The 18,489-nt window shown below is 45.5% G+C and overlaps 1 protein-coding gene across 1 annotated transcript in view; it reads right to left on the bottom strand.

Moving 5' to 3' along the window:
• Positions 1 to 1,071: 1,071 nt before the first annotated feature.
• LOC135383676 (deleted in malignant brain tumors 1 protein-like) overlaps positions 1,072 to 18,489 on the bottom strand; it is a 32,951-nt gene continuing 15,533 nt past the window's right edge. Inside the window, exons 6-8 of the mRNA XM_064613048.1 lie at positions 12,556 to 12,689; positions 2,394 to 2,540; positions 1,072 to 1,532 (exon numbers count right to left, since the gene is read on the bottom strand). Of these exons, the coding sequence (XP_064469118.1) occupies positions 1,143 to 1,532; positions 2,394 to 2,540; positions 12,556 to 12,689 (671 nt within the window). The 3' untranslated portion in view covers positions 1,072 to 1,142. The remainder of the gene's footprint in view (positions 1,533 to 2,393; positions 2,541 to 12,555; positions 12,690 to 18,489) is intronic.

The raw sequence follows: 18,489 nt of genomic DNA, 5'->3' as shown, positions 1-18,489 counted from the left end.
GCTTCTCACAACCACACCATAATCCTCCTTATTTTCGCATTCAATAGAACCTTTAATCTTTGTGTTTACATTGCAACTTTCACGTGCATGGCTATATATCTTATCCTAATTTCAATCTTGCAGCTACTGAGCTCCAGCCCCCGTAGCAGTCCTTGCCCGAGGCAGTCCGACGTCGCCAGGCTTCTTCAAGCGAATTCCGGAGCAATATTAGTGTCATGTTGTTTTCGATACTATAGACATGCTGTGTACGTGTTGCTTGCATAAAAGATCTAATGTGAAAAAAAAATAGCCAAGGCTCCGTCGTTTTTCTTTAACTCCCACTGCAGTCGAACAAACGCAAACCAAAGAGCAAAAGAGAGGAACAAGGAACAACAATAAAAGACAGGAAGCAGAGCAAAAAGGAGGAGAGTAGTGGGAGACGCACGGCACGTCATTCTGCGACATAATCAAAAAAGAAAAAGTAGGGTGGCTAGTCTCAGTCATTGGTCCAGCTCCGGAGGTCACGTGAGTTTTCCGCTACAATAGCTTTCTATGGCAGCTTCGTACCCCTGCACTCTTAGAAATGAACTTCACCACATAGCACGCTCCTAGCCAACCATCGTCTCGAATAATATCGTTATCTGCCGTGATTTGCTGAAAACGGAAGGCGTACGCCATTTTTGTGACAATTATGAACCGCATAAGTGTCACAAAAAAGGCGTACGCCTACCGTTTTGAACAAATCAGGACACATTGCCACATCATTCGAGATAATGGTTGGCTAGTAGCGTGCTATGCGGTGAAGTTCATTTTTGAGAGTGTGGTTATGCTTCCTTCATGTGCGACCCTGCCGATATGGGAAGGCTGCGCCGCGGGCTGTAAGCCGTGCCTCCGACAGCACATGACGACGCTTCTTGACAGCATTACAAGTTCGTTGCGCTGAAGTCGGGATCAGAACGCCAATGGAAACCTTCTTGCATCATGATAGTCCACAAAAACAAACAGAAAACTATACTAAGCTAGGCTGTCTGAACAACGCAATACACTTTTTGGTCCCGTAACGAAACCGTGCGTCTGGAAGCGCCATTTGTTTTGCGCTCAGTTTATTAAGTACGTCTTACAAAGTTACGGAAAGTTAGATATGTAATGAACATAAACATTGGTCATGGAATAGAGTTATATTCTGCAAGAAATCCGAGACTGCCTTTTACGCTGCCTTGAATAGAATAGGAGACGAAAAGGAACCCGCTAGTTGATGTGCATTCAAAGCCCTGCACCGAGCTGCAAAGTTTCCCTAAGCTCTTCGTCTGGTCACGGCCGTCAAATACTTCCACGCTCTCTTGCTTACAGTCGTTGGATAGCGCAAACCTCGGGAATGCTAGGTGAACGCGTCCTTCGTTGGCCTCGATCAACCACGTCTGGCTCACCTTGGTATTGCCAAGGGTGAAAGAAAGCGACTGGGTAGTCGCAGTGAGAAAGTGCGAAACGCACGGCAACGGATCGTACTTGACTTCGAAACCTCGTTTCTCAGTCTCGCTGTCTGTTTCGAACACCTGCAAGACACGGAAATCGTCTGAACAGCTTCGATAGCTAAGTGCACAGTCAGTTCAACGGCAGAGAAACATATGCCTGGCATGCCTTTTAGACATGGAGGCTGTGGCTGACTGCTCACAGTTTTCCAATAGTAATATGCGGTACAGGTCTCGCGTTGGAAATACTGTGAAGGCACCCGTGCTCTTGTGAATGAACCTAGCTTGTGCTAGATCCCATTTTCTTAAAATAAACATGGTAACGATGAATGTGCTATCAACGGATATATCTATTCACTGGCATAAGTAACCCTACCATGATATTCATGATTGATCTCTTTCTTCCTTTGTGAGGGCGTTCGGAACAACGCAGTATGGGCGTAACGCATGTCACCAGATTCAAAGTAAGACAAAAATAATATTTTGGTTTAGTGCAGAAAAGTTACATCAGTTATAAAAATGCAAGTTTTATGCAAATGAAAATATGAGATGCCTCCCTTTTTCTGCACACCGGGGAAGCAGATATGCGCGCGACGCAACGGTGACAGTTCATTTGAATGATGGAATTCGAGCACATACCCCTGACTGCCCGTGAAAGATGCATCCAATTGAAAGCATTATATTGATTGTAGCACATACAAGTCGCACGCACAAAGTATAGCATGATCCGTATACAAGCGATTCTGGTTTGGTAGTGTAACAGTGAAGAATGTGACATTAGTGGAAATTATGCTTTCAGCTTTGTCCATTATCATAAACCTGCTTTCAATCCCAATATGCTCCGTCAATTACTCTGAAGCCTTGTACATCATTAGTTAACCCTAAAATGATCATCAATGCTATTAGGTAAATGGCTAACAAATTGATATATCTTGATCAACTTACCACGTATACTATGCTGGACGTGCTCTTTATCGTGGCGTTTTCGCATACCGTGCGAAGCCGCTTATAATTCGTACCATTGCCGTCGTAAACAGAGACGATGTCATGGCATTTACCGTCGTACATATCCAATTCGATGTCCCGGAACGTCTGTAAACAGGTAAAAGGCAAACATCAACATATCTCTAAGTTACTCTAATATCGCTTTGCTGCATCATGTGATGGAACTAGGCCACAGTCGTATTCTCCTAGATGGCAGCGTGTCCCACTGGTACATCAAACGCGTATCAGACCGATCAGGAACGAATTTTTAAATAGAAATCCTAGTGTCGAGTGTCGGCTTAAAGGGACGCTAAATGCAAGAAAGATATTCTCAGATGAAAGCTCGAGTTTCAACAAGCAGAACTTATTTTACTTAGCACTACCGTTTGTCACGAAAACCCTGTCCAACCATCCACAAAACTACCGTCGTTGGCAGCGCCCAATCGGATCCTCAAGACGCAGAAACGGTTGCATTAATGCTGCGAAGATGCTGTACTAATTCTGCGACTCCACGTGGCTTTTAAAACTGAGTGGCGTTACCGCTTGAGACCAGTTGACTCTTCCAGATGCTATCACTGCGGTGCTCTGGAATATCCAGAGCACATTCTTCATTGCCCACACTACCAACCTTCCCGAGCCGCACTCTCCGCGTCTCTTAATCAGCTGGACTCTCGCCCCTCTTAGCTCAATCAAAATCGCTTGGTCCCTAGCCAAATCCAGCCCACCAACGCTCTGCCTCCAAAGTTCTTTTGAGCTTTTTCGACACTACATAGGACTTCGATCGTTATTGTGAAATGGCTCATTATTTCATTCCCCACATCACCACCAGCAATGGGGTATAGTATCGCTCGGTGACATTCCGTATTCATCATCTCAAATAAAATTGCTTTTGTTGCTTCACGCGCATTGCCGCGTTTTAAAAACGACTTGCTTGACTGACATATGTCTGCAATATTGCAGCAGATTAGGAATAAATGTTCCGATGCAGCAAATTATCCATCAATGTCACCAGCAGGAGCCAGAGAACGAGATTACTTCGCATTACCGGCCGCACTATTTCTGTATGGCTAACCCGCTGCGCCGTGAGGCACGCATATTCGGAGTGCAACTTCCCGATGCGCAAAGTCCAGCAGTGGACGCGGGGTAGTGCCGAGGGAGGAAACAGTTCGGTACGATTTTGTTTAACCGAGTGGAAACTGAATAATAACCTCCATTACGGAATGAACGCAGCCCTTAACGTAACTTAAAAGGAACTGGTGGATGGAATTTTAGTGTGCCTCTAAGGAAGCACAGAAAACACGTCAGTCACTACCCCTTTTTTAAACCAAGCGCGTATCCTGTGTACTAGAATTCGCCATGTGGAGTGATTCATTCGACAGACGCATAAATATCGCAGAATTCGACTATAAAATTGCGACCGTGGGCAACGGTGGTAATATATGCAACCCTATTGAAAATAATTCCTGAGGTTACCTCAGAATCTGAGGTCTTCAGGTAGCCTCAGAGCTTGAGGTTCTGAGGTTACCTCAGAGCGTGAGATCCTGGGGTTACCTCAGAGCTTGGGGTCCTGGGGTTACCTCAGAGTTTGAGTCCCTACGGTTACCTCAGGGCCTGAGGTTTCCACAGATTGGACCTGAAAGCATTGGACAACACAGAGCGCCCGTAGCACGACTTCGTGTTCAAAGCCTTTTTATTGGTATTGAGGTCATCAGGTTCAAAATATTTTTCAGGTACTTTAATTTGTCCTTCAGTGTCGCGACTCTCTTCATTTTCTTTCTGGTTTCTTCGCCTTCCTCCGTCCTGCTCCTGAAGCACTGGAGGTATGCACATAGAGATAAAATTCAGTTCAGGTACCATAACCAAAGGGGTAATACAAAATAATACACGAAATACCGAATAGTGATTACCAAATTGAGTGAGCATGTCTGCATCTACGAAAGTAACTTGCCCCACGCAGTGACTATACTATAAAAGTTCATTACGGTAAATTGCCATACTCAAAACGCAGGCGGTTGCGACCACAGGCATACCTAGAGTCTCCAAAAAAAGTTTAGTAGCTCTATGCATACCAAGAATATGCGTATACGTTTTCAACAAGAAAAAGTAACGATAAATGCTTGTCGAACCAGAGGGATAAACAGTCTGGTGAGCAGCACCCTCAGGCACGTTGTCGAATGAAAAGCAACAGAAGCACAGAAATCTGGTGCCGATAATACACCGTTCAAGATACGTAAACACTCACATTATTCCGCGTTTGTTGCTGTTCCGGCTCACGCCTTGATGGTTTTCCTATCCACTTTCATTCGCTGCAGGCCTTGGCGATATCCTCAGTGCCTATCACACGACATGCAATCGATCTGAAATGCATCGTAGGGAATCTCAAAATACGGTATCACAAGTACTAGAAATTCAAAGTTACATCAACTTCTAAAGTGTCACTTTCCATTCACGAGATATTCAAGCACAATTTTTACTTTGAAACAAGACACACACGCACACACACACATACATACAGCAAAAACTATATACAAGAAAATGTCCTTCTCGTACCTTCCAGAAAGATGCTTCCACGGGTTTTCTCGCCCTCCTTCCGGAAAATAGCGTGCACTGGATATTCCGTGTTCCGATTGAAAATCTGTGCGATCGTTGTCTTCAGAAAAATTCCTCACGTCGTCCACAGAAGCAACAACTCGAATGTCGTCAAGAAACTCATCATGACACCTTATTAATAAGCGGCACACAGGACGAAGCAAACACGCATGCCATGGAAGCTGGCGCGCAACTGCACTAAGCAGGCGAGGAGGCGATTCCGATCAACCGAGCAACGAGCAGGAACTTAGTGTACGGCCGGTCAAGGGAAAAAAGAGAGAGAGAGAGAGAGAGCGCGAGGGAGAAATAGGGATGCGTGGCTGGGAGCGAAGCCATTGAGTGGGGCTGGAAAAAGAACACCCTCGCATGTTTCCCGCGTTGTTGTTTTCTTTCTTCTTTTTCATTTTTTTTTCAGAACCAAACGAAACGAAATATTCCATCTTTTGTAGATTCTTTGCACAACGTTTCATTGTGGCGTACGCCAACCCGTGTGAAGCTCATAGAAGCAGAAAGTATCGCAACAACTCCTGCTTCAAATTTGATCTAGCCATTATAGTCTCTAATAGAAATACACGTGGGAATCTACCGTTTACCCTTTATTGCGCTTATTGTGTTTTCAGATGACTGGTCATGCAAAAATCGGTAGTGTATTTTTCACACGAGTAATGTGATTTCTGTTTGTATATTACCAAAACCCTCGAGACTAGGAAGCTACGCAAACAGACGCACGCGCGACAGTGTCCGGCTGTTTTCGTAGTTCCCTAGCCTCGGGTTTTAGTAATATGAATTATAATCTCCAGCTCGCTTGCTCTTTAGCAATTCTTTCATTGTGATTTTTGTTGTGGGCGCTTTGTGCTAGCACAGCTTTAATTTACAACCGAGTATAATTGAGTTTGTCTTTCTGATGGTTTATGTGGATGACACTTATGAAATTTCACGTTTTGGTGTTACGGTTTGGTGTAGGCTTAATTCACGTTGCCAATTTAATAAAGGTAACATAATTAAATTACGAATCATCAAACTAAATTCTACTCCAAAACACATTGCGAACCTCTCCAACGAAAAGGCCCCCTGAGAAATTCCCAAGGCTGTAAGGTGTACCAAGGCCCTATGTTGAATCTCAAGATCCGCCGAGGTAACCGCAAGAGAGCTACGGCCTGGTCTGAGGTATTGAGGCGGAACCTGAAAAGAACCACAGCAAGGTCTGGGGTTCTTAGGTAGAACCTCAGAATTTCTTGAGGTTACCTCAAAAGAGCGAAAGCGATGTCTGAGGTTCTGAGGCAGAACCTCAGAATTTATTGAGGTAGCCAACCACAGCCGGGTTTGAGGTCCTCACCCTTAACTCGGTACCCTTTAGTAAAGGGTAAAAAATCGCAATATTTTACCCTCTATTTCAGAAGCTACCAGGTACCCTCTGAGCAGTACCTTTTATAAAAGTTACAAGGAAACCGGCTAATTAGAGGTTACGGCCTTCAATCCAGCCCCTGCCCGTAAAGGTTACGCCAACGTGCGGCTTTTTATACAGGATGTTCATTTTTATTCGCAACAGAGTAGCGCTCATTTGGCAGGTGGATTATGTGAATTTTTGCTGATTAATCGATCCGTAGTTACAAACACATGCGTCAGGAAATGTCGGAAATGTTTGTAACTACTATTTTCGCAAATTAATTAATTTGCGAAAATTAACATAACCCACCTGTCAAATGAGCGCTGGTGTGATGCGAATAAAAACAAACACCCTGTGCGTGGGATATGGACAGACATTTACAGAACACACCAAGGTACCAAAATGAACCAGCAGAAAAGGAGATCTTGAACATATGTATATTACAAAAACAGAAGTCTGTCGAGAGGTGACACATTGTGCACAAGTGCGATTCTGATGTGAGGAGAAACCATGATCGCTTTACCAAAGGTATGTGGAAAAAAGAACTATCTTCTAAGTGAGAAGTAATGCATAAAAGTGCGAGGAAGCCAGCGAGTCAAAACAACTGACCTATGTTTGCTAAGCTGAACAGACCCAACGAAATGGAGAATTGCAGCAGAAATTTTTTTCCACATTCGAATTTATTCCACATTCGTGTTGCAGACGCGAGCGCAAATGGCAATACAGTATTACATAAAACGCACACAACCTTGAGGAATATGGGTGTACAGTAACGCAGGAGACACTACATTACTGCGTTATCAGCGTTGGAGGCGCTCTGGAACGAGTTTGTGAGGTACTGCATTGCGCTGGTGACCGTATGTGAACCTGCATGTGGGATCCTGGGAACAAAAGTTTGGGCAATGAGAGTAACATTTACGGAACCATTCAAATCCGTACAAAGCACAAGGTACAAAGCAGCATAAATGCGCGAAGGCGTTCACTCCGCGATTGAGTCTTAGAATATCGTAAGACTACAACAAGTAGGAAGCTGCGAATTATATATCTCGGTGCATATATCCGCAGCTCGCAAAATGCACGCCGGTGTATTGACTTGGCGACCAAGTAAGAGCAGAAAAGTAGCAAGCGTAAGTGGCGTTCATATGCAGGACCGCAAAACGCTTGCCATAATCACAACAAACATGCGCTAAGATCTCTTGCTATCAAAATAACAGACGCACCTAGCACAAAATGTACACTTACCCAGTGTATGAAGCGTGTGAATTAGGGCTGCGGTGGTGACGTTCGTTTTCGGTTATATATTCTTTGCAATCTTCGCACTCACTACACTTTCCCCTGAAAACACCGAAAATATCCTTGTTTGCTAGCGACATCTAGCTTTTCCGTTGTTCCTGACGATACTATGATAAACGCGAGGAAAACCACTGATTAAAACAGATTACACTTGTTAACGGACGGACGACGAGCGTTAAGCGTCTCAAGGAAACCGCTCTCTGTGTGGATAGACCTAGACCAGGCTCGGCTACGCAGCGAAATCGGAAATCTTGGTGGTTGCGGCATTGACAATGGTTTTCCACCCTTTAGAAAGAAACATACTATCAGTATTCCAGACTGCGAACTTATAATCTGTGTTCATACAGCATTGATAACATGTAGTCGACGTATAGATGACGCTGAAACAGATAAAAAATAACAGCGTAGATTCGCAACTGTCGTCTCGAATGGGAGGCTGAAACGCGGCATTATGCTGAAAAACAGAAGGAAAACAAACGATAAGAAACTAACAAAGAAATTATCGTTGGAGATTTCGCTTAGAAGTTACAGTGTCGGAGTAGAGGGTACATTTATAAGTTACAACAAGCTGTTTTTGTTTTTTCCGAGATGTAACTTCTATTCCTGTTGGAAAGAGATGACTTTGGTCGCTTTTAACCTCTAAATGTACGTTACAGTGGTGTAACCTATAACAAATCTCGAAATCTACGTCTATATAGAAGTTACATGGTTCTAAAAGTTACAATAAAAGGTACGGGTTTAAGAGTGCTGAGGGAGAGTCTCAGGATTTCTTGAGGTAACCTCAGAAGAATCACGGCAGTTCTGAGGTAACCTCAGACAACCTCAAGATATCCTGAGGTAACCTCAGGATTTCTGGAGTAACCTCAAGACGTTTTTCCAATAGGGAACCAGCCGCCAGAGTCACATTAACGTCCCTACGCTACAGCCCTCTAACTCGTTCCGAGGTACGTTGTCTGCAGCACAGAAAGAAATGGAAGAGAAACAAACAAACAAAACAAAAACAAAAAAAGACGGGGGAAACGCCGACCCCGAATTGACTGTGGTCGCCCTTAAAACAGTAATGAATGACATCACCGACGATGTTTTCGCCATCCTCCGCCTCGTTACGCCCTTCAAGGCGAGTTGAGCGGGAACGCGCCCGTCGATATTCGGATGCATTTTTATGCGAAAATTATTACATACAAATAATCGTTATTGGTCGTCCAATCAAGTCATTGTTTCACAATGCATAAAGGAGCATCGACGTACTCAAGAATAAAAATGTGTCAAGAGAAGTAGAAATTATGACTAGAAGCCTTGGGATATGCCTTCGCACAAAAAGTATGATAGCAGCGCGCATTCGTGGTACGCAAGAGAACTTTAGATCTCGCACGTCAGGAAAGCTCACTCATACTCTAAACCGGCCCTGGGCTGTCAGTCTGTGACGTCATGTCTGTCACCCAATAGCAGGGTGTGCGCCTTCCTGTTTACTTTCGTTATTCTTGCAGTTGCTTTTCGCGCCGATCGTCCAGCGTTTCGGCATGTCACTTTCGCTAGCAGACGGTTCTCGGCAACCAACAAAAAGTTCTGACTGATTCCACACACCAGGGGCAGCATGGCCGCTGCACACATTTTTTTAAAGAAGCACTGAGGTTACCCCCAAAATAATTTGTTTTTCGCTGCGGTGCGTTCTGCAACAAATAAGAGAGCTCCTGCTCAAGAACGATGACTGCAGGTGACCTACAAAATGCGCGCGAGGCCTCTGTTCCACACACCTTTGAATAATCTCCTCACACACACAAATCATCTCCTTGTAAATAGAGAGCATCGCAACGAGTGGACGTCGTGACGTAACGGGATCCCCTGCACGTGATGCGTGACGTACAGCGGCACGGCTCAAACATGTATAAGCGGAGCACGAGCTGAGAAGAAAACAAAAAGAAGAAAGAAGGCCTTTTTGAATATTATGCGAGGATCATGTCGGCCGTTCGCGGCCGTTTTCTCCGACTGTTTTTATGCACCCCAGAGCGTAAATATTTTGCATGGTGAATCGTGGTGCACAGCATCAGTGACAGTGTTGTAGGTAGCGCCGTTACTACAGGTTTTCCCGGTGATTCTAATCCAAGCACCGTCGAAATTAATCCACGTGCCATGCAAACTTTATGCGGCATGGATTAATTTATCTGAAAGTTGGATTAAAATCGCCGGGAAAACCTGTAGTTGCGGCGCTACGGTATCCGTTACTTTTTTCGGTAGCGGAGTAGAGATCGCGCAACTTTTTTAAATAGCATGATATGATAGGCAAGCCCGAGCAATGGGCAAGACACATAAACAAACACAAACACGAAGTTTTGTTTACACGTTTGTTTACGTGTCTTGCCCATCGCTCAGGCTTGCCTATCATGGAATTTATTCACCAGCTAGCCTGCATTCACGCCATTCTGTCAATTTTTTTTAAATAGGCAGCGTAAGAAGTATTTTCGTTAGAAATTTGCGGTTGCGCAATCTTTGAGCGCTACCGCTACTGCTACTTCCCGATCTCCGGTTCGCGACAACTGGACTTCGAGCTATCATCAAGCCTCCACTCTGCCTGCTTTCCAACAAGCTGCCCAATAGCACGACCCATTCTGCGATGACTGGGCACATAGCCCGAAACGAGGACACAGAGGTCGTTATCTTACAAAGAGGCTGTGCCCTCCACGTGTTCCCTATTTGGGATTAACCTTCTTGGTGATTCCGTGTACGGCTGGAGTTGTCCACAAACTGAGGTCACTCCTACTGCATTGTGGAGCCGTCCCCGCTAGCTGTGTCATGCAGCTGCTACTTTTAACACAGGATTGTGTCCACATGACATTGCACCACGTACGCTTAGGTGCTTGAATATTGCCATTTCCTGTCCGCCGCAAGCATCTTTGAGTAGCGTGGTGTTCAGACGTCATTTATGCGCCTCGGTGGGAAAACGTATCTGTGCGTCAAGGAAGTCAAAGTCCAATTTGAAAAAGCACACCAAGGTATGTTTACTAACTTCTCGTTCTGGGCAAGCTCAGTTCTTTTTGTTACAAACCTGTAGAACTTTTTAGCGGTAGGCTTGCTCTGTGCCTTATTTGCTTGAGGGGAACAGAAAAATATATGCGGGATATCTACCAAAGCGGCTTTAGTAAATCTGTTAGAACGGTTTTGCGAATTATAGCCTTCATGCGACCTACGTGATTTCTTATTTAGAGATATTATTTAACTGTTTTATTAATTATTTAGATATGATTTGATTGTTTTATTTAATATTTTGAGATATTATTTTGAGACGTTTGAAGTAAGTCATCAACGATGCTGTTCGTTTCTTTCCTAAAAAGTAGCCCATGAAGTATCGCGTTACTGTTTACGGGTAACGGTAGCGGTATTACGCCAACTTGTTCGGGTAGCGGGTTCAACACTGATCAGTGATGAGGCAAGGTTTCTAGCCATGTTCGGTGTTAGGAGTGAGTGGTTGCAGGAAATCCACGCTTCGTAAAGAGATTTTGCGTAACCGTTCCGGAAGGAAAGGTGCTCATATCACGTGGTAATGGAATGTATTCCAAGTGCTTTCGATGCATCAGTTTGGACTACACTTGCAAACAATGGGTTCAGCAGTTTGCAAGATAGCAGATACAGATTGGCAGTCATGTTGTAGTGACATTATTTCGTGGCGTCACGTGTCTCTTTAAAGCCACTGACTCCGGTACACAGCAGTTGGGTCAAAAAGTTACCGCTTTAATATGTTGTTTAGGCTAGCACAATTGCGCGTAATTTTTTTTTTTGGAAAATACGCAGATAATTATAGGAAGCCACGCACGAAATTTTCGGAAGCAGGTTAGAATCAGCGATGGTAACTATAATGCCGGATGAGAAGTTGCTCAATCGCAGACCGTGCCATACATAGGTGTGCATTTTCCTGTGGCCTCACTCATCCTCACCTCACGAAGCACAGGCTTTATTGGCCTCACTCACCCTCACCAAATTTCCTCACCAGTAACTAAACCTCAGTCGCCCTCACCCTCACATTCCATTTTAAATTTTGCCCTCACAAACCTCACCTCAGGGCATCGGGATCCCGAGAGGCCTCAACCATCCTCATCCTCACATGCCTTCACCTCATGAGGGCCCTCATGTCCTCACCTCATGAGGACCCTCATGGCCTCACGACCCCTCATCCTCACGAGCCCTCGCCTCGTGAATATCCTCATGGCCTGACGAGTCTTCAAGTCACTAGGAGGCACATGAGCCTCCAAAGAACTTTCCGTCATGTTCACATGACACGTCGGCGTTGAACTACTGTGTCGGTAGTTGGTACTAATGATACTGCGTGGCATTAAACTGTTTATAGGGTTTCGTGCTCTGCTTGGATAAATTTGGTAACAGTTGTTACTGTCACAGTTAGGTTTAACGTAAGTGTTTGGCATCAGCAAAGAGGAGCCCGAACCCATCACCTCATCCGTGAGGCCCCTCACGAAAGCCCTCATGGCCTCATTCGTGAGGTCCCTCACGAAAGGCTTCATGGTCTCACCCGTGAGGCTCCTCCTCACGGAATACGTTGTACCCTCACGTATTGATGGCCTCACGACCACTGGCCTCATGAGGGCTTTCACGGTGGGCCTCATGAGGCACAATGCCTCACGACTGTCCTCGTGAGGAACATCCAGCGTGGTCTGGCCTCACTCACCCTCACCTCATCGTCGTGAGGTGAGGGTGAGGCGTCTTCATGAGGGTCCTCATGAGTGAGGACGCCCAGCTATGGTGCCATATGGTCATCGAACGCGAGCTATGGGAGTCTTGACGACAAATTTCATACATTACGCGCTGCTATACCGTCCTGCCTAAGCGCACTTTCAAGTCTCTTACCATGGACAGAGGGCAGCCATCATTGGTGTAAACGCACCAAGCATACGTTAAGTTCTTCGTGTAGGGCATCGGGTAGTTTGGTGACTTGAAAGAAGTGATTGGCCCTCGGAGCGTACTGTTGCAAAACGTCATTGCTGAAATGTGAGTTTAGACAACTGGGTGAACACTTGAGCAATTGGATGACATGTAACCTCATTTAATAGAACGCTTTGGCATAGCGCCGTCTGCGTTGTGGTCGAACAGCGTCATAGAATACTTTGCATATCGTAACGTTGCTATCAGGGATACTTGAGTGCGAAGGTGATGTGGATAATTCCTTATAACCTTCACTACGATTTGCTTAATGCGTTTTGGAATTCGAGCATCTCCACAGCCTTTGTCGACATTTCCAACACTAAGAAGTCGTTGATCTCTGGCTTCCTGCATACGCAGGTTGCAATGCTGCCGTTGTTATGGGCTCGCGTACATGAGATGACGATGAATTAGTGCCCCAGGGCACCCACTCACCGTTTATCACCCAAATTATACTATCGCCGTTCAGTTGATATTGTGCTTGAAGTCTGAACATCAATTCCAAAGAAATGTACAACAAAAGTCACAAATATGGAGGTCAAGCTGAATAATTTTGAATAAACTTTCTGCAGTAATTGAGACATACAGATACTGCGGAGTCTGCTCCACTCAGGGTTGTTTGGATTTAGTCTACATGCATTTTATTCGGTGGATTTTTTTAGAGATTTTTTTCCAGATGCGATGTGAAGGACAATCTTAATTCAACATCACACAGAACTTCTGCTTTATTTTATTGTAGTGTCGGCTGTTTACAAAAGCGCAGGTACGCGCAACATTAACTTCTTTTTAAACTTTTCGGATTTGATATTTTTACAGTTTTCATCTACTTCTGCCCATTCAGGGAGAGGCTTTCTTCTGCTTCTTGGGGGCATTGTAGCTGAAGTAAGACAGCTAATCCAGGCGTGTAGTGTCTACACAATCCACCAACGCGTGCATGAGACTCTACCTTTCGGAAAACAATGGAAACTCATGCAATGTTACTGGGACAGGCAGTTTCATAAACCGAAGCTATGAGAGGTCACCCGAAATGAAGGAGGACAGCAAAACAGCAAACTGTCACATTTGTAGGCTTGTCTGTATTCTAAAAAAGATATCCAAAAGTGTCCGGGTTTTATCCAAAAAAGCCCACTGGAGAGGAACTTTTTAAAAATTACAGGATTTTTGTCAACCCTGGCTCCACTGGATGTAAGTATTTTTTGGATATGATCAGTAGGATCTGATACAATGGAGGATCCAAATAGCCGAGTTCAGTTCAACAGGTGACGACTGCAAAATAAAAGGCACACGGCGCGTCTCGTATACCACATGTACCGTAAGTGAAACTGTACCAAAGCAGGTGGGAAATCACGTTCCCTCTTTAGTGCATGTGTGCACGAATGCGGGTTCACATCAAATGTCACCAAACGAAAAAAACATCCCGTGTCAATGTTAAGCGTGAGCAACACTAACTGTATTGAGCAACGGTACATCATGATATAGCATTACGTGGGAGTACGATTACGAACATCCTGTAGTACAAGATTAACTTCACGTGCAACAGATATTTAATTGAATTATTTGCCTTCGTGAGTAAAAATGGGCGACATCACCATGTCGTACACGTACGTAGCCGGCGTTTACAATGTCACTCCGTCCTACTCGTCTTCCTAAGTTGCGTTGCGCAAGAAAATCGTCATACATTGGCTTACACGTACTACGGAGACTCATATGCAGCCCTGTGTCGTCTTTGCATTCTAGCACTGAAGCTGTACCGACCAGTATGTTACTGGAACTAGCCCGCGTTCTAACATTATTCAAAGGCAACGTGTCGGGACTGTAAAGCCTTTGTATAAACGTCACCCGTAGAAAGGTCCAAAAATCGCGACCTGTTTTTCTGGCAGCCCTTGCTCGACTGTGTGCCGCAATTCTGCTACTCTGAAGCGAATTTATTTAATGGCTGTATGTTACACCATTGCGACCACCACAGGCAGCACACCCTCGACAAGAGAAAGAGCCCTCCGCGAGAATACAGGTCTAATGGCGAGCCGGTTTTGGAGTAATGCCAGGGCTACGGTGCGGGAGAGCGCATATTTTACCTGCGTAGTGGGGTTCGTTAGTACGCTTGTTTGCAATTTTGCTAATGCTGTGCTTGGACCCGAAAGTCACAAAAAAACCTGAAAAAACATGTGCAGGAGCAGAGACTTTCCAAACACCGTCTGTTATGACAACTGTGAACAGCATCACAACAGCGAAGTACCCTAATTTTCACTCAGTGTGAAAGCAACGGGGTGCGTTGTCCTGAAATAATGACTTGGAATAATGAATGGAATGATGCTGCGTTTCTAATTAAGTTTCCTACTGAAACATTCCTATTTAACAGACGAACAGCGTGCAATGCATCGCATAGCCTACATATAATTTTCGAAACCGCCGACTTGAAATGAATCACAGGAGAGCACAAGCTGGAAGATTAGGATAAGGACGAGCATACTAGAGCAAAAGGTCAGTCGATGTTACTCCCTATTTACCGGTTTTCTTCTTTCTCCCTCTTGGAGTGTGTGCGAAATGTGCACGCGATGCTAATGCGAGATGATAATAGAAGACAGAAGCCGACTTTCTCTTCAATCGATATCTACCTTTACGTGTCTTTCTCCAGCTCATTTTCCTTCATTTCCATCTATTTTATCTAACTACACACAACGGAACAACGAGAAACCAGATTTCAGGACTGCTGATCGATATCCTTCAGTCACTGAACGCCACGTCGCCTTATGTAGCCACTGCGCCACAGCCATATGGGAATATCCTGAAACAGCAGTCAATTTTCTATTGACTAGATTGGAATTTCACACTTCCTGCTGCCATTGTGCTAAAGTTACAATTTAAATGAAATCTTACAGGCCTTACTCAGGTTGTGTTCGTTTATTCAACTCGCGCGACCCGAGAATCGGAGTCGTGACGTGTGAGTGTTATCGTACGTCACTCACAGGAATCAACACCGGAGGTGCTCGAGAGTCGACTCCAGCGACTCGCATCGAGATGAGTCGCTGGGAGTCGACTCTCGAGCACCTCCGGTTTTGATTCCTAGAATTTTCGAACGGGAGTCTCTGCCATGACGTGATGGGAAACGCCGATGGACTATCTAGGCTGGCCGTTGGACCGGATCATGATTTTCAACGTCAAATATCCAGTGACAACATTGTTGAATTTGAAGACGTCAATGTAGTCTCGTTAGAAGTCATGTCAGTTTTACCTGTTACGGCGACTTCTATTGCAGAAGAGACTAGGAAAGACGCAGTGCTAGCTGAAGTTCAGCGTCGCTTGCTAGAGGGCGATTCAGCTGCAGTCGACATGCCAGAACTTCGTGCCTATGTTCAGCGTCAGAGTGAGTTCTCTATTTCTCACGGTTGCATTTTGCTTGGAATGCGCACAGTCATTCCCACCAAGTTTCGCAAATGCATTTTGGACGTACTTCATGAGGGACACCTAGGCCAAACGAAAATGAAGATGCTTGCCAGATCTTTCGTTTGGTGGCCAGGAATAGATAAGGACATAGAAGCTACAGTCAAAACGTGCGAGTCCTGTGCTTCCATCGGAGACGATCCCAAGCCTGTACCTTTGCATCGTTGGGAACGTCCGGAACACCCATGGAGTAGACTCCACGCAGACTTTGCAGAGTACGAGAAGGACAACTACTTGATTGTCATAGATGCGTACAGTAAGTGGCCGGAAATAATCAAAATGCGTCGAGTAACCGCGAATGACACTATTAACGCTTTTCGCGAAATTTTCCTGCGTCAAGGCCTCAGCGATCAGCGATCAAAATCAGCGATGTGTTGTAGAAAGAAAAGGATGGCATAGAGTTCCGCAGCTGTGGAGGAGGTTGGATGTGAAAGGCGTCTTCCGTGCACTACGCCTTCGGATGGTATGACGAATGTTGAGGCGGACTTGTTGTTTCGGGATGCGCCATCGGTATATGCTGCCGTAAACGTAGAAAACTTCTCGTCTACCAGAGCATGAACATGGGCTCGGAGGACTTGAGGGGGGGGGGGGGGGCTGATCTCTTCTTTCCAGAAGGTTTGGGAGGCGTACAAAAGTGGGCGGTACCGGTAGAGACCAGGGGGCTTCCGGCGGTATAGTGTCCCTAGTTATGAAGCCAGTGAGAGTCTGGCGTGTCCTCCGCGCTACTCGATAGAAGTCGCTTTCAGGGCGGTATCGAATTTTCCTGAGGAGCGGGTGGCGGGGAATGTGAGCACGCAAACGGAGGTAGTGCCGAGCAGTCTCCCGTTCACGGAGAACTTCAATCGGGAGCTCACCAGCATCAGCCAGTACTTGCAGTGTTTCAGCCATTCTTGCAATTCAGAATTAAAATTCAAAATTACAGGGAATCTGTATAACTGTGCATTGCTCGTCAAGTACTGCGGTAAGACTAGATTGCATGCGGACAAGACTGAGACCAAAACAAAAGAAGTCTAGGGCTACGTCTCGCCTACGTAGCTATCAGAAGCAGCAAGTCGGTCGGGAAGATAGATCGCCGTTGCTTGACGAATTCGAGATTTGCCCCAAGACAGCGCCTCGAGCAGTTTTCCCTCATTTTGCTATCATATGTACAACTTGTTGTGTCAGGTTTACAAGCTTTTAATCTACGCCATCAATATAAACTGCCTCTGACACCTCACAGCACAGTTAACATTACGAGTAAACGGGCATATACACGTTGAGCGTATTTGTTTATTTAGGTATGATACCCTCAGGGCTTATTAGCATTAGAGATGGGAGGGGCGTAACATTAAGTTCAACTATAAATAGATGCATAGAGAAGATGCAAAACAAAACAATGAAAAATTCGACAAAAACTATCACTATATGGCGTTCAGATTATCATAAAGAGCATTCTTAAAGGGAGAGTCGCATTCTCCGAGGTCAATTTCGAAACTAATGCGAATTCTAATTCCTTGCCGACCACTGAAGTGGGCCCGAAAACACCATTTCGATCCGCGGCGTACGCAATCCGATGAAAAAGAAACCGGAATCCTTGCGCCCTCGCTCTCTAAAAGTGGGAGCAAACGTCACAGGGATAAGGCCAATCAGCGCGCGCCCTGGGCAAATGCGAGCCGCGCGCCTGTTTGGCGATCGCGAAGCGAAGGGAGCAAACATGGAGTCGGAAAACGAGAGTGATGTTTCCCTGTCTGGGGGAGATTCTGACGAACACGTTAGCGGTAGCGGCGACGAGTTAATGCTGGATGATGACCCATACTCTACGGACCCAATGCCTCTGGAACCCGCCGACCACCCACGAGATGTGGCTGCGGCTAACCCGCGGGATGACATTTTTAGGTGACGTATCTCTTTGCATGGTTGCCGTCGGATGAGCGAAATAGTTTAGAATGTTGAAATCGGCATGTGTGTGTGGAGTCTGCGACCCACAGGAGCCCGACGAGCGCCTGTGTTGCCATTCTGTTGCCAGGGTGGTAGAAATGTGCAACAGTGCCGCCGTGCAGTGCATAACACAACACCTATTACTCAGGGACATCTGCCTCCGTAGAGAACTTCTAGTGGTGTACGCGCCTCAATGCTGCCGCTACGATCAACATTTTAGGCGACTCAATCCCCAGGACCACAGGTAAGCCTGCTGCAGTGCACTCTCGTTTGCTATATGATTACGACCGTAATGAATTTTTCGGTTTAAATGACCCCCCCCCCCCTCAAGATTCGGAAGGGTAAACTCGAGTGCTAGTCTGGTGTTGGTTATGCAAATTTCATAATTATGCAAATTGTCGCACCTAAAGTGGACAAGGGCTGTATACAAAAGGGCGACTATTCTCAGCAGCTTTTTGGCCTACACAGGTTTGGACGACAGCCGTGGAACGATCCAGAGAATCC

Source organism: Ornithodoros turicata, chromosome 2 (genome assembly GCF_037126465.1).
Source record: "Ornithodoros turicata isolate Travis chromosome 2, ASM3712646v1, whole genome shotgun sequence".
NCBI classification, from domain to species: Eukaryota; Metazoa; Arthropoda; class Arachnida; order Ixodida; family Argasidae; genus Ornithodoros; species Ornithodoros turicata.
Note: the sequence above shows the minus strand (reverse complement) of the source record. Positions and strands in the feature narration are given on the sequence as shown.